Consider the following 26,019-nt stretch of genomic DNA (forward strand, 5'->3'; position numbering starts at 1 on the left):
CAATGGGAGAGGACGTGGGCTACCGTGGGACTATCCTCCAGGCGGTGAGGTGGAGTGACTGCACGTCCGGGTGGTAAGTTGTCCCTTCGTTCTGGGTCAGCAGATGCGGAAGGTAAGGTAGCCTGACGTACTCCGTCGCTCTCGAGATGAGCCTCGCGAACCACGGTTGGCGTGGCCAAAACGGAGCAATCAGAATGGTATTCGCATTGTCGTCGCAAATCTTCACCAGTGTTCTCAGTAGGAGAGGAAACGGTGGAAACATGTAGAGAAGGCGGTTGCTCCACGCCACCATCAGAGCATCGCCGTGCGAATTCGGGCCGTGACCGCCTCTGGAGAAGAAGATGGGGCATTTGGTGTTGAGGTGAGTGGCGAAGACATCCACCATGGGGGTTCCCCATCGCTCGCAGAGTGTTAGGAACACCTCCTGATCTAGCACCCATTCGTGCATGGTAACAGCAGTCCTGCTGAGCCGATCCGCAAGTATGTTGTCGTGAGTGGAAATGTATACAGCGGATGGAAAGACATGATGTTGGAGACACCACTCCCATAGCTGGACAGCAAGATACAGGAGCGAGAAAGAGTGGGTACCGCCCTGTTTGTTGACATACGCGACAGCCGTCGTGTTGTCCGAAACAACCTGAAGGGCTGTGCCCCTGATAATGGGCAGAAACGCCCGGCAGGCCTTGAAGATGGCGAGAAGTTCTCGATTGTTGATGTGGAGAGCAAGCTCCTTTGGAGACCATCGGTCGTGGACTTGCAGACCGCAACAATGGGCACCCCAGCCGATGTCGCTGGCATCCGTCGTGATGCGAGTTCGTAGGGCAATGGGAGCAAAAGGGCGTCCCATAAACAGATTGCCCGGGTTGAGCCACCACTTCAGCTGCTCCGACAACTCCTTGGACACCAAGAGTCTCTTTTTGGGGAAGTCCCAAAGGGGATTGAAGAGTGACAGGAGCCACACTTGCAGTGAACGAAGTTTCAGTCTCGCATGAGGGATGACCGAAGTGGTGGAGGCCATAAGGCCCAACAGCCTCTGAGCAGTGTGAGCGGTGACATGATGGAGAGGGCGGAATGTCTTGATGAGGACAGCCATCTTCCGCGCTCTCTCTAAAGGCAGGAATGCCCGGCCGGTCCGAGCGTCGAGAGTGGCGCCTATGTAGGAGGCAACAGGCGAGGGGACAAGGACAGACTTCTTGTAGTTTACCTGCAGTCCGAGAGTCTTGAGGAGGCGGAGTACGGTAAGTGTGTGACGCTCCGCCTGAAGCCTGGAGTGTGCAACCAGAAGCCAGTCGTCTATGTATGGAAAGACGGCTATGACCCGGGTTCTCAGGAAAGCTGCCACCGGGGCCATACACTTCGTAAAGACTCTGGGCGCGGTGGAAAGTCCAAAAGGCAGAGCGGAGAATTCGTAGCATCTTGACCCCAGCGAGAAACGCAAGAAGCGACGATGGTCGTGCCTTATATTTATGTGGAAATAGGCGTCGCTGAGGTCTATGACGACGAACCAGTCGCCCTGTCGCAAGAGGGGCAGAATCCTCTCCAAGGTTACCATCCGGAAACGGCGATAGACAATGAATTTGTTGAGGCGCCTGAGGTCCAAAATAGGACGGAAAGAGTCGTCCCTCTTTGTCACCAGAAAATATCTGGAGAAAAAACCAGGATTGGCAGGATTTGGAAACACCCTGGTTATTGCATGCTTTCGTAACAAGGTGGTGACTTCTTGCTTTAGAGGGTCGGATGGGGGGGGGTAAGAACTAGACGGGGGGGGAGGTGTCTCCAAAAATTCTATCGCGTAACCGCGAGCGATGATAGAAAGGACCCACTTGTCTGAAGTAATGATAAGCCAACTGGAGAGGAAGGGAGACAAGCGGGTGGCGCAGGAAGGAGAGGAAATGGCTGTAGAGCAGTCAAAGGCCCTGCTTGTTCTTGCGGTCGACCTTTTTGAAGGGAGCACATGTCTTGTGTCGTTGGTCATGTCTAGTGGTGTAGCCGGAAGAGGGGGAATACCTCTGTTTGTAGGGGTAGGATCTCCCTGGCTGTATAGCCGGGGAGAAGGATGGACGCTTCCATGAGTAGCGTTGTTTGTAGAACGGTTGAGCAGCATAGGATCTGGCAGCCTTTTTCGCTTCATGGAGACCCTTCAGGATCTCGTCCGTCTTGGGATCAAAAAGACCCGAGCCGTCAAAGGGGAGGTCAAGGATACGGGCCTTGGAGTCTTCAGGAATGGCAGCAGACTTAAGCCACGCCTGCCTCCTCATGGCAACACCCGTCATTAGATTACGGGATGCAGCATCCAAAATATGACGAACCGTGACCCGTTCCTGACGAATGAGTTGTGATGCCTCCTGATGAAGAGAGAGACCTCTAGGTTGCAGCTCATCAGGTGCAGCTTGTAAGGACGGTAAAGCCAAGTCCCATAAGTGTTGATGGTAAGCCGCCATAGCGGCGACATAGTTAGCAGCTCTCACGATTAGAGATGAGAAGGCATATGAACGCCGACCAAATATGTCCATTTTCCTCCCATCCTTGTTATTGGGGGATGCGGCTGATGCAGGCCGAAACTTAGACTGGGCGACGTCCACAATAAGGGAATTGGGGGCGGGATGTTTCACAAGGAAGTCCAGTTCAGATCCCTGAATCCGGTATAGGTTCTCAACCCGTCTGGACATTTGAGGGGTAGAACAAGGTTTGTCCCAAGGTTGTTTTAGGGTTCGCAGTAGCGAAGGGATGAACGCTAGACGCATGGGTAAGTTCTGATCCTCATCTATATCGCCGTATACCTTGTCGGGGACCGTTTCAGGCGGTCATTCGACAGGAAGTTCCAAAGCGGAGGCTATTCTGTGTATTAGTTGAGAATAGCTAGGAAAATCGGCCGCAGGAGAAACCGGGTTCTTGTCAATGATGGCAGAGTCCGGAGTGTTATCATTAGGAGCCGATGCGTCCGAAAATGAGCACTTGGAGGAGGAGTCGTCGGGATGATCAGAAGGGAGGGACGGGGGGAATGGGAGTTCCGGCATGGGAAAAACGGGGGCCGGTATCGATTTGCCTCTTCGTTTAGAGCGTTTCTTGCCCCTCGGTCCGGTATCGGTACCGTGTCCGGTACCGTGTCCTGTACCGTGCCCGGTATCGGGATCAGTATCGGTATCGAGGAGATCCAATTGAAAAGAGTCAGAGTCAGAGGAAACGTGGCATCGTTTCTTCTTGTGCGGTTTCGCCGGTACCGAATCGCGATGACGCTTCGGTTTAGGCGGCACCGCGTCGGTACCGAGTGGCGCGGTACCGACTCCGGTATCGGTGGTGGCACAACGTGGGATACCGGTCGGTATCGGATCTGGAGGCGGTACACAGCCATCGGCAGTGGTCCGTTGCTCTGTCTTCCGTAGGGAGGAAGGTCCTCCCGGTACCGATCGGGACCCTTTCGCTCCGATATCGTGAAGGGTCGGTACCGAGTGGACGTGTCGGCGTTTACCCCTGTCGGTATCGCGGGGTGACGGTACCGACAGTACCGAAGAATCGGAGGAGACCGATGAGGAGGACGAGGAGTCGGATGAGGAACTCCGCACAGCGAGGCTGTATAGAAGCTGCGGGTCATAGAGCTTTTGCATCTGCTTCCGCCATTTTCTTAAATAGCCCTTGGAAAGTTTGAGCGGAGCGGTTTTGTCCTCCGTAGCCTCATGCCTCTTAGGCTTCTTGGGGCGAGAATGTCGAGCCCCGCGGGGGGAGACCTTCGGTCCCGAGGGGCTCGGAGACCGGGAATCTCCAGAGGCTGTTTCCAAATGCTTTGTCTTGGCTCTCTTCTTCCTAGGGGATGGGAAGAAAGGTATGTCCGGCGTATCGGTCGGCGGTGGCAAGGATGGTGGAGAGGAATCTGCCGACGATGCCTGGGACGGAATCTCAATAGGAGATTGCGGAGTAAGAGCAGGCAGGGAGGGCGACGGTTGGAGTTGAGGAGTGGCCGCAGGAGACGGCGGGGGAGGAATGGCGGCCGTGGCCTGACTCTTAGGAGGCTTGGGTTTTTTAGAAGCCTTCTTGGTAGACGTAGTTGGCTTGCCATTAGCCCTAGTTTTAGGGCCAGGTGCAGGAGCTGAATCTGCAGGCGCAGAGGACGCCGCCATAGCAGGTGCGGTGAGGGATTTTTCCCAGAGCGCTGCCCGAAGACGTTGCTCTCTAAGTCTCAGGCCTTGCCGGGTAAAACGTTCACAGTGGCGACAAGTCTGGGGGATATGTGACTCCCCAAGACAAAATAAACAATAACGATGGCCGTCTGTAGAAGGGATCTTTTTAGAACAGGCGGCACAGCTTTTAAAAGTAACTTTAGGTGAAGAGGGTGCCTTGGAGGCCATAAAAGAAAAAAGGCGGGAAAGAAACAGTCCAAGAAACAAGGGGGAAAAAGGGGTAGGGGAGTGAGGGAAAACCCTCAGACACAGTCCAAAAACTCCCCTAATAATAAGATGAAGTAAAGTACTTCCCTTGGGCATGAAAAGCGGAGCCAAATCTCAGGAATCTTCCAGATCTTTCCAATATTTCACGGAGCTCTAGCTAGGAGACCTAACTGCAGCAGCGGAAAAAATGGAACTGAATGGCTGTTAGGGCGGGCGGACCATGAGGTCCTGGGGGGGCGGAGCCAAAAGTGTTACTTTAAGCTCTAGAATGTTCCGAGGCCTTCTGCGCAAGCGCAGATTAACCCATTAGTGTGATTTCACAGAGTCCACGAAGAAGAAACAAAGGATTCACAAAACCAGTACATTAAAAGATTAAATACAACCAACAAGTGTCAACAATATAGTACAGAAATGCATAAATAGGTTCAGTACATATAGCACCAAAGGAACCTGTGTCATATCAACAGTAAATTGATGGGATTTCCATAGTTATTCCTATTCCGGGGTTCTTCTTCAGCATCTAATAATTACAAACTGTAGAATAGACCCTATAAAGACCACTGGGTTTTCTATTCATACCACATATGGTACCGGAAGTCTGACAAATTAAGATATCTGTGTGAAGACTGCACACACCCATCCCCACTGGTAGTCTAAATACCCTGGGTGTATCCTCTGTGACATTATGACGCCCTCTGTTTACTAACCATTACGTACACCGGACGTCACCTTTTGTCCCTGCCCACAGCACCTATTTTCATGTTTTTGCTCTGGGGAGTCCTCTTTCCTGCTCATTGGTTTTTAGGCCTGGCTCTTAAGAAGGAGATTGTGCAGCAGTCACAGCATGCCTTATGCCAGGGTTCATGCCCCACAGATGTTCCCTGGATTATCTGGAGGCTAGCATAGGGCCAAGGCTTGTAACACCTGCTGTGCTGGACCATGTCTCCCAGAATCCCACTGACCACATGGGCTGGGCACTCCGGGACTTCCAGTTCAAGCACCCTGTTACCTTCCCAAGCATGGCTCTGAACCTAACAGCATATTTCCCTCCTTTGCTTTCACGTCTTCTGTACTGAATTCAAATCTGTATCTTCAGCTTTCTGAAGATAAAGATTTGAATAGTCATAAAAGCATCTTCCACACAGGGACAGCCTGGTGTCCTTGTGGTACGTCTTCTATGCTTCCCCAGCAGCAAGTGAAGATGGCACTCTTCCGCTCCTCACGTCATGACCTTTCCTTCTTCACTGCTTCCAGTGAAAGCCACATCTGAATACTGGCAACTACATCTCCTTCCACTACGGCACAGACAGTTAAGTGGATGAGAGACAGAAGGAAGGCCGAGAAAGACCTTCACTTCCTCTGAGATAACATAATTCTATCCATTCTATCCACTTCCTATCATTATCAGATGCTCTCTCTAGGATTCCTCCCTCTATTCCAGGACTGGAGCTGTTCCTGCTAAATTACATGGCATTAAATGTATGCAAGCATGAGTTATTTTTTTAAGTCACAGCAGAGGCCAGGAAGAGGAAAATGTTTAACCTTTTTCTCCCCAGTCATGTTCTAGATAAAATTCACTCTCATATACACTGCTATTAGAGAGGGAAAATGGTTTTCACTGGGATTACATCAGGAGAAGGAAAGGTTAAATATCCCCCCCTATGCACTGTAATCCAAACCTGTGACACCACAATTTTTTTTATAAAGCCTAACATGTTCCCAGACCCGACCTATTTCCAACCCCTTAGTGCAGTGGTCCCCAACCTTGGGCCTGCAGATGTTCTTGGACTACAACTCCCAGAAGCCTTCACCACCACCTCTCCTGGCCAGGATTTCTGGGAGTTGAAGTCCAAGAACATCTGGAGGCCCAAGGTTGGGGACCACTGCCTTAGTGTCTCCCATCATTCAGCTCAGGATTGGGGAAGGGAAATTAAAGCTCCTTCTCTGTCAAATAGCCAAAGGCATACATGTGGGCATTTACCAGGAGCGTTTGAATTTTTGATCACGGCGGTCTTGTCTTTTTGAGCTTCCTCCTACAAACACAGGAACATGAAAGAGGAATTAATACTTCAAGTTGAGACTTGTATTATGCAGTCCCTCTGCCTCGTTCACCAAATGTTATGGGGAGGAGATGGTCCAGACAACACTGCCTCTCGTTGTAACCCTCTTGTGCTGTCTCACTGCTTTTATTATCTTTTTTTTAAATTGAACCTGAAAATCCTTTAAGGACAGAAAGACAGCATAGCTGTGCAATGCCTCTTTTGAATGGTAGAGGGAGCAGCTGTCTTCCTGACAACACTCATGGGAAGTAGACATCTTTGACTGCTGACCAAAGTGTCTCAAAGAAGTATCATCATCATTCCCAGCTTCTCACACACACTACACTTTCATCTACACATATATGACTTTTGGTGACAGTAAATAGTTCTCTTTCAATGCATATAAATGGGAGGCACCAAGGAGGCCCTGCTCTCATTGTTTTCAAACAACAACATCAACATGTTGACTGAAGTCTTGTTGCTTAGTGTAAGAACATTCTTAACTTTCAGCCCATTTCTAGCCAGCAAACAAAGTTTCAGCCCTTTTCTCAGCATGCTCCAAAGGCAACCTGCCTGGAAAGTTTGGGCCTGGAGAATAGCCCTCTTCTATGCTCAGAGCATGCCCAGCCAACGGCTAAAATGGTGGGTGGTGATGGCTGTCGTTCAGGGAAAAAGGAAGACATGCAGCTGTTGCCTGGGTGAGAGTTAGGGGAGAGCAGGGAGACCTTTGGTCTGGCTGTCTTTTTTTGCATGTCTTCCTAATGGCCTTTGATTGTTTTGTGCCTCATCCACCCCCCACTGTTTATGTTTTGCTAATATTTCTTTCAGGAGTGTTTTATTTAGGTGCCCTTTTGGAGCTGGGTCCTCCAAGCGTTTTGTGAAATAGGCACATGATTCTAGTATTTGGGTCACAGACTTGACTTTTACCTCCTGCACATTTTCTTCATAAAATTTCAGTCTGCCTTCTGAAAAAAATGGGCGTTTTTGTCATCCTATATGAAGGACAGATCCTGAAACTGAGGCTCCAATACTTTGACCATCTCACGAGAGGAACCTCTGGAAAAGACCTTGATGTTGGGAAAGTGTGAAGGCAAGAGGAGAAGGGGATGTCAGAGGGTGAGATGGTTGGACAGTGTCATCGGAGCTACCAACATGAATCTGACCAAACTCCGTGAGGCAGTGGAAGACAGGAGGGCCTGGCATGCTCTGGTCCATGGGGTCACCAAAAGTTGGACACGACTAAACAACGATGATAAAGGCAAATGTACAGTTTGGTATTTGGGATCAAAATGCAAACTCTTGCTTGGACTCTGCTATTTGGGGGAAATTACTTAATCCTTTGATGAATGAATAGACAGGTCTCTGGGGTAGGTATCTGAGCTGGTGCCTCTGCCACTTTTTCAAAATATGTTCGCTTTCTTGTATCGTTTATTTATTTAAAAAAATTAATACCCTACTTTTCTGCTGAGGAGGACCCAATATTGGCTTACAGTATTGATATCACATTCCCAATGTGTCCATGGGCCCAGAAAAGATTGGGGATGCCCAGGGAAATTTCTAGCTGGTAGCTTTAATGATTAAAATGAAGCTGCTGTGACTTACTGCGTTGGGGTAGGGGAACTCAAAGCGTACAAAAGCATCAAGGTCACTAGGAGACATGCCTGAAAGATAAGAAAACAGAAACATGCCAACTAAGAGTCAGGAAACCTTTTAGACTTAAATCAACTGGCTCTGAAACAGCAAGAGAAAGCTGGTTTTGTACAAGCACATCCACTGTTGTAACTGTGGCATGCGCTGACCTCCAGCTGCAAACGTTACTGGCTGTCATGTGATGCTGAAGCCTCCAACCAGAACTCTGCTCAGATTGGCTTTGTGCCCCCAACTCTTCTAAAGCCTGCAAAAATCAACTCTTCCCCTCAGAAAGTCTGATGGACAGAAACACCATCACAAACCACTGTCGCCTCTGTTCTCCTGTGGAAGTGTCAGCAGCAAATTCCCTGGAGACGGCCTTAAAGTGAAAGCTGTTTAATGCAAACCACCTTTGGAACCAGTCCTTGCTTGGGTGAAAAAGAAGTCAGGAGAAAAGAATGCACTTCAGAAACTCAGGGATTCTCTTCCAAATCACAAAGAAGCCACAAAGAAGAGAGGAACAGATAGAATTCTGCAAATTGGGGGTGAGCAGGAAGGGACTGATAAGACAGTAGAGGGAGGGATCTCCTCCACAGCACTCCTATTCCAATTCCCGGGAAGTAACTGTTTTGGAGCTCGGAAACACTTGAGAAGCACACTTTATCCCTTCTTTTGGTGATCTGCCCAAACAAAAGCCATGGTAAAAATCTCGGGGAAAGTCCACTCTAGGCGGCCAGCTTCAAAGCACTTAGGAACGGCTGAGGACACGAAAAAAGGGCGCTCCTCTTTCACATATTATTCTTACCTGAGCTCATTGGGTAGGAGAATGTATGAACTGTGTATCAACGGAGGAACCAGCCCTTTCTTGTTTGTGTGGCAGTGGCAGCTACAGCAGCTAATCCTTGACCGCTCTATAAATGGACTTTCTCTCTATCTGCCTCCCAACACAAAAGCCTCACAGGCTCTCTGCTACTGCAATAACACATCTCTTTCTCCATCTCCCTTTCCAGGAACATTCTTTTCCAGACTGCAGACACACAAACAAAAGCAACTCTCAGTTACCAGCGACTTATTGACTTTGGACCACACTTGCAAAGGATTTGTACAGGAATCAGTAACAAACTGAAGGCTCTGGCAGGATTTCTACCTGTTACTGCAGTGACTGACAAGGAAGAGAGCTGCGCCAGCTAGATTCAAGTCACATCTTTAGGAGTCTGACTGCCCTCTTCTATTGTTGCCAACTGACTTGAGTTTTCATTTGGAAAAGCAATCAGGATGTAAACTAAATAAATCATGCAATGTAAATTTGTCAACTTAGCTACCCTTAAGGAGTACAGGGTTAAAACCCCGGGCTCAGGTTGTCTAACCCCCGAGAATAATCCCTTTCTTCTCATCCTCCAAATAAAAGATGGCATAACAATGCTTTGGTTTAACATTTTACTTGGAGCCTATGGCTTTTGCTCTCTACCATAACACACCGGGAGGCAATCAATAAAATTGCAGAATAGGACTGACAAAGAGAAGGAGGAAGAGGAGTAAAAGACATGTAGCATTTTACAGATAAGACAGATGGAAGAGATTTTACTGAAACATGGTGTGGGGGTAGCAAGAAAGGTGATGATGAGAAGGATCTAATTGAGTGGTGGAGAAATTATTTTTTTGCAGAAAAAAAACGAGAAATGCCTTCCTGGATCAAACCAAATGTTCCTCTAGTCCAGAATGTTGGCTCCAAGGGGATTTAGTCATATTTCACTAGGAAATGCACGAGGAGGAGGGTGAGACGACAACTCCCTTCCTCCCTGCTCTGTCCTGTGCCCTTAACTCTTCAGAGGTATACAGCCTTGAACACACATATTCCCCTGATATCAAGGTCGTTGAACCTTTCTCTCCTCCAGACTTGAACTACAATTACCATAATCCTTGACCACTGACCATGCTTGATGGGGCTGATGGAAGCTGAAAGTCTAAACATCTTGAAGGAATAAAAATCCCTTTCCCTGAATTACACAATTTATTTGTCAAGATAAATTCTACAAGCAAAGTGAAACACTAAACCAGTCTCTTGCAGCCCATGTAGGATCCAAATGTGTTCAACTACAACTCCCATCATTCCCATAGGTCATACCAACCGGAGACAGTGAAAATCTAGCATAAGAGAGAACATCAGGTTGGGGGAAACAGAATTAAAATCTTTCTTCTCGTACAGTAACAACTACTGATGGCTTTGGAATCTCATCACAGCAAACCCTCTTCCGCTCTCCCCCAGGTTCTGCCCCTACAGGATCACAATGATCACAATGAGCATAGATCCTTCGTTTGCAGAAACGGAAACCACAGCATATTCTTTCTACCTGGGGGAGCAGGCAGGTTGACACCTCGCACTATAGAAAGGACCATGTCGTTACTATTCAGTTCTGGAAAGATCCTAAAAGAAAAGAAAAGGGTGTGTGAGCGAGAAATCAGTGCCTGTGAAACAAAACCAACCCATGTCACAAGATAATTATCTGATGCAGCCACCAGATGCTGAAAGGTAGACCAGAGGGCTTGAGCTGCTCCATAACACGGGCAGGTGATATCTGGGAGCCTACTGACAGTTCTAAAGAGTCAAGGACATTTGTTCAGAGACATTCAGAACAGTGCATGCAAAGCCCAAAGAGAAATAGGAGACACGCAATCTCTCTCACACCCATGAGTTTGCACGCTCAGTTTGAAAACAGTGTTCATTTTCCTGCAAGTCAAGCTGTACACAATGCATTTCAGGGTAATCTGCCCTGAGTCTCCTTCCACCCACACACTGACAGTCCACCTCCACCAGCTGACCCACACCATTCTCGAAAGGACATTCTTAGGCAGAAATTGCCATTTTCCCCCCATAAAGATTTTTTTTTCCTGGCTGAGAGGGAGAGGGGTTCCTAGACCACAAAAATGGCAGAAGGGTGGGAGGTGGGTGCAATATGGCCATGAGAGTCTCACCTTCACCCTAGACTATGCCAAGCATGGCGTGCTTTCATCAACGATGTGGCTGCTGGCTCAAGCCGAATGCAACCTGAGCTGCTCTTCCTCTGTGCAGCAGGCACCATGAACCTTTGAAAGATATTTTCCTAAACCTTTGTTTGGATTCTTTTTTTATAAACACCACTTTGCCTTAATTTGGATTTTTGAACTTCTTGGGATGGTGGCAGCAAGGCAAGCAAGGAAAGGAGGCATGGCTTCTAATTACTGTGAATCGGAAAGAAATCACTGCCCCCCGCCCCCCCCCGTGAAGCCTGACACACCTTCTTCTGAGCAATGACTAGGAAAGAGGACAGAATAACCATTTGGCCCTTTAAAGAGGGAGAAAAATGGCAAGCTGATGCCTCACTCACTTGACCACGTTGAACGTCCGCTGCTCGTAATGATATTTGGGCAGTGGAAATCCCTTGGCATGAGCTTGTTTTAGGATTTCCATATTCTTTTTACACTCTTCGGCCATCTTCTCGAACCTGGAGAGGAAAACAGACACCTAGTTTATAGGCTGATGCAGGAGCTTCCGGGGAGTTCAACGTCATGCCCAGGAAGGTAACATGTTATTAAGCAGCTGCCAGTTTACACAACTCCCCCCCCCCCCGCACATCTTGGATGTGGATTATGTGATCTCCTTTGCAACAGCCTTGATCACTTTTCAAACTCACAGGGTACAGATTAGATTAAACCCACAAATGTCAGGGGGCCTGGATGATGATGAATTGGGCAAAGTGAATCAAGATAACTGAGGCCAAGCATGTGGGGGCTCCAGCCCCCACTGCAGGAGAACTGTGGGAGTACACATCAGACAGAGAGAGAATAGGAGGAGACCAGCCCAGTGAAGCAGCCCATAATAATAATAAAAAAAATTTGGATGTCTTTCCCTGGGGGGGGGTAATGGGCAAAGGATGGCGGCAGAGCAGGCAAGGAAGGATCTGTGGCTCTAGCTCTCACGCAAGGCAGACTTGGTTTTGTTGTAAAAAGGCAGGGGGACCACAGAGTCATAGGCAACCCAGAAAGAGCCACTTTGGGGCTGCTGATACAGCCGGGAAAGGAGAATTCCATTGCCAGCACAAAGGAGGATGCCTTTCTTTCCTTCACACAAAAAGGCCAACTAGCTTGAATGGTGTGGAGGGTGAAGACAACACTCTCAACAAGCTGACATATCCAGAGGTCACTTCTGCGCGGGGGAATGACCAGCTAGGAGCTGATTCTCCCTACCGCCCCGGATGGTAAAAACTTTTAAAATGCATTTATTCTTCTAGATAACTGGTTCTTTTTGTATAAATCCTTGAAGGGAAAGATAAGGAACCTGTAGAGTTAATTAAACTCTCTAAGGACTGTGTTGTTTTAAAACTGGAAATTACTTTCACTTTTCAGTCTGATAAATTTTGGAATTTTTTTCTAACTGGCTCCTAATGAAAAGCCTGTAACAACAACGATTATTCTTAATTAGACCTCTCTATGTCAAGGAGGAGGGATAAATCTGCCAAAGCCGCCTCAGACTGCAGTTTGGAAAGATTAACGAGGGTGCCAACTGGAAAAGATAAGGAGATAGCAATGGAGGAGCTCACAAGGCTCGTAAGGGATATTTCTTCTAAAATGACTCAAGGCCTTGATAAAACAGAGAGATGAGCAAAGTCTATTGAAATGAGTATTAATAAACTTCGGGATCAAATTTCAGGGGTTTCATCGGAGCTCAAAGATGTTAAAAGCAAAATTAGAGACCGATACAGTTCAATCAGATCGAGAAAAAGTATCTTCCTTGGATGAACAAATCAGTGAAACTAATAAAAAGCTGATTTACATGGAGGATAACCTCAGAAGGTCTAATATTAAAATAATAAATTTCCAATTGCAACACGGACAAGATCTCAAAAAAGAGGTTATAGAAATTAATTTGGGAAAATTACAAGGTAGAAATTAAAATAGAGGATTGGATAAAAATGTGGAGGATGAGAGTTTTAAGGTTAATGTCGATAAGAATAAAGGAATTTTTAAAAAAACTGTTTAAGATGGTATTTGACTCCTGTAAAATTGAATATAATAAATTCAGCATACCCCAAAGCTTGTTGGAAATGTGATGAGGAAATTGGTATGTATTATCATATGTGGTGGGATTGCAAACTGGTTAAGAAATTTTGGAAACTAATTTTTAAGGAAATATGTGATATTTGGTAAATATATCAAATTTAATGCTAAAATTGCTTTAATGTCAATTTTTGACAACGTAGATTTGGATTATTACTCGAAGGAATTGATCAACAATTTTATGACAAGTGCTAGAATATTAATACCTAGGTTTTGGAAAGACAAAAATTATATTAAATTAGAAGATTGGTATAATGAAGTACGGGACATTGCATTAAATGATAAATTGACTACTGAACCTAAGAAAGAGGGGAAATAAGTTCTAATATTTTTTATGCTATTTGGGGTAGATTTGTTGAATTTGTATTAGTGGAAGGAAAGGGGAAAGCCTCTAAATAACAATCTATACCATTCTGGAAAGGAAATCCACAATAAAAATTGTTCAATGGGGTCCCGTGGGTATGGGGTGCACGTTAGAATGCAGTTTAAAACAGCACTATTATTTGTATTTTTTGTTGTAATTGTTTTTGTTTTTAAATTATTTTTTTTAAAAAGCCGACATATCCAAGATAGACTTCCTCATACTAAGCCCAGCTAAAACAGCCAGCCCTCACCCTCACCTCCCTCAGCAGCTATCATCATCACAAACTGAAACTGGACCTCACAATTTTATAAACTTCTAGCTCAGCATGCTCTGGATCAGTAGAGTTATAAGGTAGGGAGGAGGGAACTTGGCTGGGGCTAATGTAGTGGAAATAACCCAGTTTTGTCTGTAAAAGGCAGTCAATGAAGAATTGAGAATGCAAGTTCTAAACAGATTCCTGATTAAGCAACAATCTCAAAAAACAGTATCGAAGAGTTAACAGCAAACAGAGAATGTATTGTTAGAAAGCAGCAAAAACTGGAAGCCCACCAACTATAACTAACAGGTGGCTTAGTTTAATGTCTACAAACAAGTTTATGATATTTTGAGAGCAAAGTCAGAAAAACATAACATTCCATATAAAATGGCAACTTCTGTGTCATTGCTGGTTACGGATTTCATTAGAAGTGGCAAAATCAAATCATTCTATGAACTATGTAACAGAGTAAGTGTACAAACAGCAGGTGGTGAAGGCTTCTGGGAGTTCTGGGAGTTGCAGTCCAAAACTCCTGAGTAACCCAAGGTTAAGAACCAGTGACCTAGACTCCTCCATAATAAAAATGCCCCCTCAATTATCAGATCCAGTTTCTTCATTTCACTCAGAGAAACAGGAAGCAACCTTACTATTGTGCCAAACCACAGGATTATTGAAATCAGTCCCGGCCGCATCATTGATAACCCACCAGACATCCAGACAAAAGTCTTTCCCAACCCTAACAGGGATTCAATAGGGATCCTGGGCTTGCAAATTCTGTGCTTTGGTTAGTACCATTAATTTTCCCAAGGACTTCCAAGTTTGCTTTTTCTCTTGAAAAAAAAATCTCATCACTATCTTTCATCTTCCTCTTTCACATTTTGCTATCATTTGTTTGTGGAATCCATTTTTTTTTTTGTTTGGGTTCTTCAAACCCAAAGAAACATATATAACTACCTGTTTCCTCGAGAGGACAAAGAAAAAGGCCATATGTAGTAGAGTCAAGGGAAAAGGTGTCATTGTGAAGGCATTTCTGACAACACAGCCCATATGCAGTGGTGCAAAGGGCCATTCGGAGGAGAAGCCTCTTTGCCATATTATGGACACACTTACTTAGTCGTTTCTGCAATGTTCCCTAAATGGGTGAATTGCTTGGAGTAATTCATGCACATCTGCAACAGAAAAAAAGAAGCCAGGTGAGGAGGAGGAGACAGTCATGTGATAGACCTGGCTCACTCCCAGAGGTCATGGATCTTCCTAGAGTCAAACTCTTACACGAGTAGCAGCCCTTATATAGCCAGAGAATGCAATCTCTCTTCTCAGGGAACCCAGAAACCATCTTCATTTTCCTTGATGTGACTCACCCCACGTGCTCACCTTTGATACAATGCCAAAGTTATTGTAGGGATCTCCCAATGGACCAGGTTAGTGCCTCACTCTATTCAAACTTTCTTCTGCCTTTCCAAAAATGAACACATTGGAGGAAATGTAGACCTATACAGGTAGCCAGGGTGCACTTTTTACACACCATAATCAGGAAAACTCCAGAAGTTACAGGTGCAAATGGACTAGAATAAATTCCAAATATTCAACTGCCATGAGGTTTGTTCAACCTGATGTGGAGTCCATTGGCATTCAGACATGCACACAACCTACAGATGTTCTATATGGAACAAAAAATTGCATTTCTCCCCTTCTTCTTGCCTGTCAAAGAGTAAGACATTTCCTTGCATTCTCAATGACAGTTCTTGCATTTGAAAAGATGATTTTTGGAAATTGCACGCAACTGTGGTAGCTGGTGCTCTGGTGAATGAACCCTTAAAAAGAAGAACTGCTGGATGAGCTGTTGGCGTCTTTTTGGATCAGCCAATTCATCTTTGCCGACTTCCTCAGTGTAAGTGGACACACACATGCTTTGCTTCACAACAGAAAACATGGTTTTGTTATTGCAAAAACATTACAGCTGTATTTCCCAATATGTCATGTCAACATGTCAAGACAACCTATCTTATCAAGAAGTAATTGTGAGCAATTTTCACATCCACAGGATGTACTCCAACCACCACTGACCAGCCACCATCTCACCCAGCAGGCGAGGAAAGAGAAGGCACAAAGGCTCTTTTGATACTGCACACCGAGACTCAAGCCATCACTCTAGGCAATTTCAACCTGAACAATGAGGAAAACTCTCTGTCCAGTTAAAGGACTGCCTTCATCTCCTTCAAAACATGCCCCTGTGCGCTGAGCTCCTGTTTGGACTTTCTTTGCACCTACTCCCTTCTGCTGGTTTAAAAGCCCCAGAATCATGACTACGCTAAAGAAACCATTCCTGACCCACAGTTTACTTGTTGTTCCCAGTCACAAGCTCTCTGATATCTTCTGGAAATCCAAAGACACACAGAGGCAAAAGCCAAGTTCATGTTTCTGATCCACCTGCTCCATATAAAAGAGAGGCTGGTGCTGTGTCTCATTATATCAAAAAAGATTATGTGGGTGAGGGGAAGCAACTCCTACTCACACTCTATTGCCTCAGCACTTTTTAATTACTGACCAGCTCTTACCAGAAATTAAATGGGTGGGAAACAAATGCCTGAAGCATCAGAATGTGGGGACAGTTTTGCTATCTACACCACACACCTCTTTTGATGCCGTTTTCTCACACACACAATATTTTAAGTATAAACTGGAGAGTCACCTTGGCTGCTGACAGGGGAGCAGAGTTGATCCATCCTATGATCTCTGTTGGGACTTCAGCTAACCCAGCCTCCTGTTTCTAATAGGGGCCAGCCAAACGCTTTCAGGAAACTTACCAGCCTGGCAGAAAGGCTGCAGACCTGCTCTGGGTTTTTGGGAGGTTTTTTGTTGTTGTTGTTTGCTTGCTTTTTCCTCTTTAAGATCTGATAAGCATTCCCCTACTTTCACCAAAGAGGTGCTTGCAAAGAAGAAAAAACAGAGCAAAGCTATCATACTTCATCTCCTACCTTCACAAGTTTCCTCCAGAGGAACACCTTCCGAATACAAAGGCTCTGGAGAGCAATAACGGGTACGCAACTCAGGAATCTGCTGCATGAAACTAGACTCTGCTTTACTCTCCTATGGACCTGGTGCAGTGGGTACAATCCTGACCAGCAGACCTAGAACTGAGGCATGTTTTGTCTGTTTGGTGGCAAAATGTTCAGATTTGTAAGAGCAACATCAAGTCCTGCCCCCACTGCTTGGGCCCACCTTGTGATCTTTCACCAAACCCACTGCGGGAATGTAGGGCAGGAAGCTTTCCACCTTAATGAACTTGCCTCCTAGTCCCTCCCAAAAAAAGACCATGGCTGGCCACATCCCTGTTTAATATGCCAAAAGGTCAGCTTTCCCTCCAAGAGTCCCACTAATTTGCTTTGGCAGGTGTGGCTGCAATATTTTCAGAACTTCTTAGTGCTCTACTACCTCATGCTGTTGCCTCATCATCTTCACCAGCTCAGTGTACTGGGCAGCTGTCTCTGAGGAGATGTTGGTTCCTCGGCGCTGCACGAGGGTGAAGTCCTCCTTATTCACAGGGGCCTGCGGCACCTGTAGAGAGACGGGGGTGGAGAGGGAAAGGATCCAAATTAGCTGCTCCCAGAAAAAGACATACATCATCTGCTTGCCTCCATCCACAAATGCGGGAGTCGCCACAGAAGGAGTGAAGAGAGCACCAGTCATAGGCTGTACTGCATTTAAAGATCACAGCATTTGGCTACTTTAATAATTACATAAAGGATGCCTACAACAAGGCATGTACAATTATTTTAAAACTGAACAGTAATATGATACAAATGGTCTAATACACAGCCCAAACAAAACAAAACAAAAACAAATATAAAAGCCAAAAATGATAGATGGAATCCTGTTGGTTAATTTATGCCAGTGTAAATATAGCAGTGTAAATCAGAGTGGTAAATTGCCACTAATTAATGAGTCACCACTGGTACTTTCTCTGTGCACCAGTCACATGACTCAGCACAATGGCCGCTATGATTTACTCCACTGCACTTACATTCGTGGATCATAGCAAATATTCAACAGCCTTGTAGGCCAAACAGAGAAAAAGGAAGTCTTAGATTAGTGACAGAAAGAAATCATCCTTGTTTCAAATTATTATTATTTTTAGTGGGGGGAAGATTTACATAACTAGACGTCAAGACCCAGAACCAAGAAGGCCTTCTTTCTAGCAGCTTTTCTCTGAGGTTCAGAATAAATCAGGCCCTCAATTACTATAAAACTTCTGGGAAAATTCAGCCCTGGAACATGTGAATTTACAAAGAAGAAGGTCCTATTCTAAACTGAGCAGATCGGCTCAGGTGAGTATGAAGCCATCAACAGATTTCCCAGAGGACTGGGACTCACACAGATCAGATTGCTGTCACATTCTGCCATGGCTTGAGGATAACCTCAAATCTGCCACAAAGTAAGGATGCCTCTGGTTAGGGTTCCCTCTGCTCTGAGAAGATCGTTCTAAGCAACCAAAGCACCGACGCAGGTTCACATTGCAAGCTAGTTTCCAGTTAAATGTGTATGGAGGTCTGCAGAGAAAGAGAGAGGAAGAGGATATCTTACCTTAGTTATGTCAACTGGGAGCCCATTCTGCGATGCTTCAATCATGGGGTCCAGACCTTTAGCTTGGCGCAAGAACAGCTTAGCGCCCTCAATATCGTTTTGTTGCTTTGCACGGAGTGCAGCCTGCATCAGCTGCTTCTTCCGGTTTTCCAGGAAGGCCAGCTGCTGCTGAGCTATGAGAAGAAACATAAGGACAGAGGAGCTCCATCGTAGCTGTTCTAGTCTCATGGAAACAGAAGAACACAAGCATTTCACATGCTTGAAGGATACAAAGCACACACTTTGGTGTGTTTACTAGGGGGCAAGTGCACATGCACATACGTGAAACAGTCACTTTCTATGAGTCTGTTGGCAGCACAAAAGAACATTTGCTCAGGAGACAAGGCTCACTACAGAGTCTGCATTAGTCTTAGAACTAAGAAATTATTATCATTATTAATCCTTGCCAGATGTTGTGACCGACACATCAACACTTTTGTACCTCGTTTCCAAAAGCTGCCAGTACTAAATACAGTCGTGCTACAGCCCTCAAGAACTGGTATCTCCCCTTTTAAAACCAGCACCTGGTTCTCTTTGCCTGGGAGGTCTATAAACCTTTGTAGTACTCCTGGGGGAGTCAGTCACCTTTATCAGGTTCTGACAACCAGAAGTGGATGAGAATGGGTGCTAAACTACCTCAAGGAAGGCCCCAAATGGCCCAGGGATTCTAGCATAAAGAACTAGTGTACTAGCCACGTGGATCCCGCAACTGCTAAAAGGGATAACACAAGGGACCAATGCCTTTCCATGTGCTTGTGTGCTGGATGCTGGAGAGAGAGAGAGAGAGAGAAAGTGGGGGACCAGTTTCCATCAGAAAAGAACCTTAATTTGCTTCTCTCAAGAGAATGAGCAAGGCATCTGTAAAACCTGGCTTGGTTTACAGATTAAGAACTCTTGCATGAGCTAGACAATGTTGTTCTGCTCAGTGAGAGCGAGAGTAGGTGAGAAAGTGTGGTGGGAGAAGGCAAGAGAGAGAAAGAGAAACAGACAAACCAACTCTGAAATTTATCTGCTGTTGTGGCTGTTCCACCTGCTGAGATACAAGACCTGATGACTGAATCTGCTTATTCAACTCGCTCATCCCTCCCTCCTCCTTTCCCTGCCTTTCCTCACACTACACTCACAGTCACAAAAGCAGCCAGGGAACAACAACAACAACAAAGCAGAAGTACCTCTTGTGCTGACCTTTGCAGCACTTTTAGCAGCTGCCGCTGACTTTGGAGCGGCAGGGGCCACAGCTCGTGAGCCTGGCTGGTGTGGCAGGTTGGGTTGGAGTGCGTTGACCGGTTTGGATGGTGTTGGGGAGGGTTCAGGCTGGGGGAGAAAAAAGCAGGCAAACCATCTACAAAAAAGTAAAACCAGGAAAGGGCTGCATGGTCCCCAGAACAAGAACAAATGCAAGAACAGGTGGTCACCTCTATTGGAGCATTTAAGGGAGGGGGATCAAAAAGAAAAGAAAAAAAGCAAGCTTTCAGTAATAACTCTTTTTCTTCAGGCTGTGCATCAAGTTCTTGTGGTTAGTTCCAAAATTATATGCTTTTATTAAGTCTCGTGGCCATTGTTGGGGCCAGATTTAGATGGAAAGAGCTGCATGTAGTCTGGAAGAGGCCTGAGGGGAGAGGTGTGGCTTCAAACCCCTCCTTAGCCAGTATTTGGGAATTCATCACTATACACTGTTTTGTTGTTTTGTTTTGTTTTCTGTTTTATTTTCTTAATGGTCCAATAAAGGTCTCACCTGTTCCTGCATTTGTATCTATGAAAGTATTTCTGGATGGAGTACGAACACAATCAACCAGCTGTTCTCTACTTTTGGCTAGTGCTCTGCCTCAACGCCCAGTCATCCGTGATGGGGGAATCCTTTACTTAATGGACTCTTTTTTTTCAGATACAAGCACAGGTGGCAACAAGATCAAAATCTATGACACCCTGTGTGTGTATGGTTGTGTTGTTTTTTTAAATATATAGTAGCTATGCCTGGAGAGCCAGGTGAAGCTGGTTAAAATAAATTTTTAAACAAAAGCAATAAACAGTGCTATTAGATTCTTCACACAGAGTAGAAACACCAATTTGTCTCAACAGCCTCGGTTGCTAGCTACTCCTGACTTACCCTCCATTCCAGAAACTATTCTGCCATTCCCTTTAAGAGACTATTTGTCATGATAGATGGATGTATTTACCCCTCTCCATTATCGGACACCTGGCCAGCTCATGGTAAGTTGCATGTTTTTCCACCAACGCTTTTAAGATCTTACAAACATACGTACCTTATTTGTCTCTTCAGCACCTTCCTCCTCCTCGTTGGCCAGTTTCATGGCTGTTTCGAGGATCCCAGATAAGCTTTGATCTGCAGGTGAAGATTCCATTCCTTGAATGGGAGGGAAACCTGCCAAAAGATAACATTAAATCTAAAAAAGGTCGAACTGGTTTTCTTTTTCTTATGTTTCCTGGATTAGCATTTTAGCCCATCAGTTCATCCACTCCCTAGATGAATTCATGGCTCAGTCAGTCTCATGGCATCTTTCAGGCAGAGGTACAGGTAAAATGCATGTGCAAACAGAACAAAAGGACAGAATTTGATAAGAAGTCAGCCAGCTTTCTGGGGAATGGCAGGATTTTGTAGCGCTTCTAACTACAATTATGGATTTGAAACTGTGGGCAATGCCCACCCAGCTCCCTGAAGCCAGCCACAATGTTGAACAAAATTTCATGTGGCCAGAGGAGGACCTACAGTTGCTCCCTCCACCCTCACAAACCAGCAAAAATACAGTCACCGCAGGCAGCTGACGTGGGCTGTACAGAGTCTAGAAATGATTCCCCCCTCCAAAAAAAAAAAGACAGGCAGGCAGGCAGGCAGACACCGGAAGTGCTCAGCCTGTCCATTTCAAATCTAAATGTACATGTTTTGTAGGCTTAGGAGACCCTCCTTAAAACAAAAAACAGCCACGCCTAGAGACATCAAGAAGTATAAAATGTTATTTTCAGGGTTTTTTTTAAATGTGTATATGTGTGGTTGAACTGGGGAACTGCACATGATCTACATTACAGGCTATACTTTGCCCACTCCTGTCCTCGAAGAATCACCTGTTTAAATTGTTATTTTGTGTTGACCTCATATGGTGCTACCACAAGATGTCAGCAATGACCACCTGCCTTACCACCTCCCTGTCCAGCAAGAGGGTGCTTACATAGAGCAATGTCACTGGTTGATTGGGGCTATTACTTTATGCTATGTGAAATACTATAATCCTGGATTTCCTGATTGACCAGATCCCTTATTACAATGTTCAGCTTCAAGGGCGTATAAAAATATTTATAATCACTTTTCATTCACATAGAAGAACAAGTGACACTTCTAACCACCGTGTTTCCCCGAAAATAAGACAGGGTCTTATATTAATTTTTGTTCCAAAAATGCATTAGAACTTATTTTCAGGGGATGTTTTATTTTTTTCATGTACAACAATCTACATTTATTCAAATAGAGTCCTATCATCTTCTTCTGGTTGCTGCACAAGGGTGGAGGGTGGGGTTTCACTTAACTGGGGCTTTTTGCGGGGGGGTATTATGAGCATCCTGAAAAACCATACTAGGGCTCATTTTCAGGGAAACAGGGTAGTGTCCAGTGGGAACTGAAGTCTGGTCTGCACCTGTAGAAAAGTACGATGTGCCAATACTGACTGAACCATTCCAGCCTGCAGGTGGGAGAAATCACAATATCCAGTATCTTCAATAAGGAGAGCAGCAATGTAGTAGCACGTTTGTTCCTTTTTAACCGCAGGCACCGTGTTCTTTGGAGGAGCTGTCAGAAGGAGCACTGCCTGCCTGCAAGCCTAAAGTGGAACATCCTGCTTTACTACCGTCCTGAAAGTTAGTACAGTATCTCCTTTCAGCTGCCTATGTAGAGCAGACGGCGGCATACATCTCAACACACTCCCCAGAATCCTCTGTAACAGGCAGGGTTTTGGTGGTAAAGAGAGAAAAGGAGCCAGATGTGCCTGAAGGCAGAATGTTAGGAAACCTTTTTCCTAATTACAGATAATGGGAGTGGTGGTGGCATTGATGTGGGGGTGCCATTCCCAAGGTTGCTAAGCCACATGGGTGTTCTAGTGAGGGAAAACTCGCCTAGCATCCTGTGGCTGCTTCTGAGGGAAGGAGCTGCCATCATTCTCCCTCCTTCTCATTATCATATAAAGCTTGGCATAGAAGCCTTTCCTTAGGCCAATAAGAGGGCTTGGTTAATTGCCTTTCTCCAGACCAACCCTAATGTGACCATTGTCCTATCTGGACCCTGTCTACTATCTGTAATGCTGTCACTACCTGGAAGCTTGTTGGGGGGAACTCAAAACAACCCTGCTCCAAACAATCAGAATAAATGTGAAGAATAACATACCTGGGGGAACAGGTAGGTCAGCAAACTCAACAGGTTTCCCTGCCTTGTGAGCTCTGATGGCATCTTGATATTGCTGGTATTTGGATAAAGAAAAGAAAAGAAGGTAATTTGATAATATGGTCCCTATAAAACACTTTTTAGTAAGAATCCCACTTTTACGGGATTCAGCACTGCTAAAAAAAGGTGTGTGTGTAAAAGCAACTCCGGGAGGCAGTGGAAGACAGGAGGGCCTGGCGTGCTCTGGTCCATGGAGTCACGAAGAGTCGGACACGACTAAACGACGACGATACATAATCAGGAACTTTATTAAAGCAAGCCCATTTAATTATTATAATTATCTGTTTGTACAAGACTTCACAGGACATAGTAAGCCTGCAAGGTGCCATTTGAAGTTTAATACCTTCATCTTTAACTCAATTTTTAAAGAGAGCTTTACTTACTAGAAACAACTCTCCACTTGCTCTGCAACCTATTGAGAAAGTTTAACCCACAGATGGTATTATGACAGAACTTGGAAGCGGTGTGGCCTACAGCCAGTGTTCTTAAACTCAGCTAGTTCTTAAAACTAAGTTAGAAAGAAGTATTTTGGCCCACCCTGCTTTTGCTTCACCAGACAATGTGAACAATGTGCCAATCTCATATCAGGAAAGAGTTTTCTGCCTCACAGTGCTCTCTAAAGATAGGAAAACAGGTTATAGCACAGAGTAGCCTTAAATCCACCCTGCTGAAGTACTGCAATCCTCTGACTAATTCCTTTCAGTATACAGGTGTGGATTTTTAAAATGTAAAAATCTGTCAGTTTTCCTCAAGAAGCATCTGTTCCGAGGAACACAATATCCTTCTGGCAATTCAGGCTAAAAAGACCCTTCCAAGAACTCAGCGGGAGGCTTATCTCTCCTTCCACGAAGAAGCATCACAAACGGGAAGGGTGGAAAGACATAGGAGAATCTATGGCTGTCGTGAGGGTAGTTAATGAGACGTTGTCAGGGACAAATACTTCTCTGAAGAGGCGAACATTACACACTCAACATCAATGTTCAAAAATAAATTTCAAAACCTGGATATTAAATTTAACAACAGCATTACAACAGCTTCTGTGAACAATATCTAATGAAATGAAAACCATGATAAAGGATTTCAGGACACAACAGTCTTATGAGTCTAATCTATCATGCCTCTCCATCACAGGGAAGCGAAAGGAAATCAGAACACATCCCAGCAATTTTAAATCCAGTCACACAGGGGCAAAAGTGAAAAAGATAGCTGGGCTCGTTCTTCTCAAACTATATCCTAATATCTACAGTACATATAATTCAAAAAGAGAAGCTAAGCAGTGAATGAACAGACAACAAAGACTTTCGACTTCCAAATGGGACACCGACCTTCACAATCCGTTCGTGCATTCTGGCCTTCCGGTCATCTCCCTTGCTCTTGGCCTGTGCAGCTGCTGCCTTGTACCGGTCCATCCTCTGCTGCAGGGCCTCCATCATGTCTCGAGGCGGAGGGGGCACATCTGGAAACAAAGGACCCATCACAATTCATACTTGGAGCATGATGCCTTAGAAGGAACCTGGAAACATCAGCAGGAAGGGGGTGGGGGTGGGGATGGCCTATCTTGAACAAGTACGATACTTTTGCCCGCATCCTCCCTTTAATATTGCAGGCAGTCACATGGACAAGTATTACTTATATTCCTGAGGTGGCAAGCCACGGCTTGGGCTGTGCTATTTCACACTGCCGGTTGGGGCTCATGTCTGTGAACGTGTTTTCTTAAGGGAAAAAAACCCTGAAAACTAGATGGCAGGGAGAACGCTACTTCTTCCCAGTATTCTACACAAGAAGCCCAGTTTTGATTTGGGTACCTTTCGATCAAGAAGCCCCCCCCCCAGCCCATTGCTCCTCTTCCTAGCAGTTTTGGCTCATGACAGGGTATTTGTGTAACATCACCCTAAGTAATCACGTGCTGTCAACTCAATTCCAACTTATGGCAACGGCTTTTAGGATTTCCTAGGAAGAGAAGTTGATTATCATTCCCTTCTTCTGGGGATGCCCTGGGACAGTGTGCAGCTTGCTCAAGGCCACACAGGCTGGCTCTACTCGTAGGAAGCACTGTGGGGAATCAAACTCCCAACCTCTGGCTCTGCAGCCAGACGCCTAAACCATTAAAAGGAGATGTAATTGACCAACCCACACTTTCCCATACCCCCCCTCTCCCATACAGATCAGTTGGTGGTGCTGTTCTTTTGTGACCGCCAGTTTCTAACATCTGATCCCCCTTTTTGGTAATTTTATAACACATACTTCTTACACATGAGGATTACGTTTTTATGCTGTATGCTCCTCTGAGTTGACTTGTAAAAAATATGAAGATTCTATGCATGTATGCGTTTGTGAGCAATTAATCTGGGTTTACAGCCGAATCCGAGTTTACTAACTCAAGCAAGAAGGCTTTTAGGCCCAGACTTGATCCCAAAGAGAAGTTTCTTTCTATCAGAAAGTCAGCAAAGCATGGAAGAGAAGGGATGGAGCAGCACACATGCGCTCACACGAGACAGCTGAGAATGCTATCAACTTATCGGCAGGGTCCTGTGCCCCTGGTGCAGTAACCTCAGAGCACAAGGCAAAAGAAAGAGAGCATCCTTCTGGCCTCCTACCTCCTGGGCTTGGGACAGTCGGTGCCGGAGGGGTCACAGCCTGTGAAGGAGGAGGTGTGGCTGTCGACGCAGGGGGCTGTTGCGCACTGGAGGACAACATCTCCTTGGACAACTGATCTGTGGGCAACAGACAACTGGGCTGAAGGTCCGTTCACAAGAGACTGGCCAATCTTTCTCTATTAAAACCTGCTCCCCCCCCATCAATTTGAAAATGTCAAGGGGGACACCTACAATTTTCGACACACACTCCCTATTAAGACCCATGACATGATTAGGCCACATTTTCAGTCTGCTGTTCCTCTGTTCCAACTGCAGTGGCCCTGGGCAGTTGTCACTGGCTTTCCTGGGTGGGGATGAGGGGAGCTGTAGCCTAATGCCTGTGGAGGGCACCAGGTTGGGTAGTTGAGCCAAACTGTTATAATCTAGATGAATGCCAACATGTCTTCACCTTTCATGCTGGCCTTGTGAGTAGGATGGCATAAGATTGTGGCAGCACAACCTTAACCCCCAAAAATATTGTCCTCTTGAATTAAATAAAACATACTCCTGTTAAAGTGCACACATGACTACAGTCTTAAGATCTTCAGA

General features: G+C 45.6%; 1 protein-coding gene across 3 annotated transcripts in view; it reads right to left on the reverse strand.

The window, feature by feature from the left end:
- The window catches only part of CC2D1A (coiled-coil and C2 domain containing 1A), a 57,451-nt gene that overhangs the window by 16,653 nt on the left and 14,779 nt on the right, over positions 1–26,019 (reverse strand). For all 3 annotated transcript variants that reach the window (XR_013542310.1, XM_072991522.2, XM_072991521.2), the window contains exons 10-21: positions 25,432–25,548; positions 24,160–24,290; positions 22,778–22,850; positions 20,652–20,770; positions 19,560–19,701; positions 18,349–18,521; positions 17,200–17,322; positions 14,875–14,933; positions 11,416–11,532; positions 10,402–10,475; positions 8,024–8,082; positions 6,364–6,415 (exon numbers count right to left, since the gene is read on the reverse strand). Coding sequence is in view for 2 of the 3 variants with exons in the window: in XM_072991522.2 (XP_072847623.2) it covers positions 6,364–6,415; positions 8,024–8,082; positions 10,402–10,475; positions 11,416–11,532; positions 14,875–14,933; positions 17,200–17,322; positions 18,349–18,521; positions 19,560–19,701; positions 20,652–20,770; positions 22,778–22,850; positions 24,160–24,290; positions 25,432–25,548 (1,239 nt within the window). In the remaining variant the exon portion in view is untranslated. The remainder of the gene's footprint in view (positions 1–6,363; positions 6,416–8,023; positions 8,083–10,401; positions 10,476–11,415; positions 11,533–14,874; positions 14,934–17,199; positions 17,323–18,348; positions 18,522–19,559; positions 19,702–20,651; positions 20,771–22,777; positions 22,851–24,159; positions 24,291–25,431; positions 25,549–26,019) is intronic.

This window comes from Pogona vitticeps, chromosome 2 (genome assembly GCF_051106095.1).
Source record: "Pogona vitticeps strain Pit_001003342236 chromosome 2, PviZW2.1, whole genome shotgun sequence".
Classification (NCBI taxonomy): Eukaryota; Metazoa; Chordata; class Lepidosauria; order Squamata; family Agamidae; genus Pogona; species Pogona vitticeps.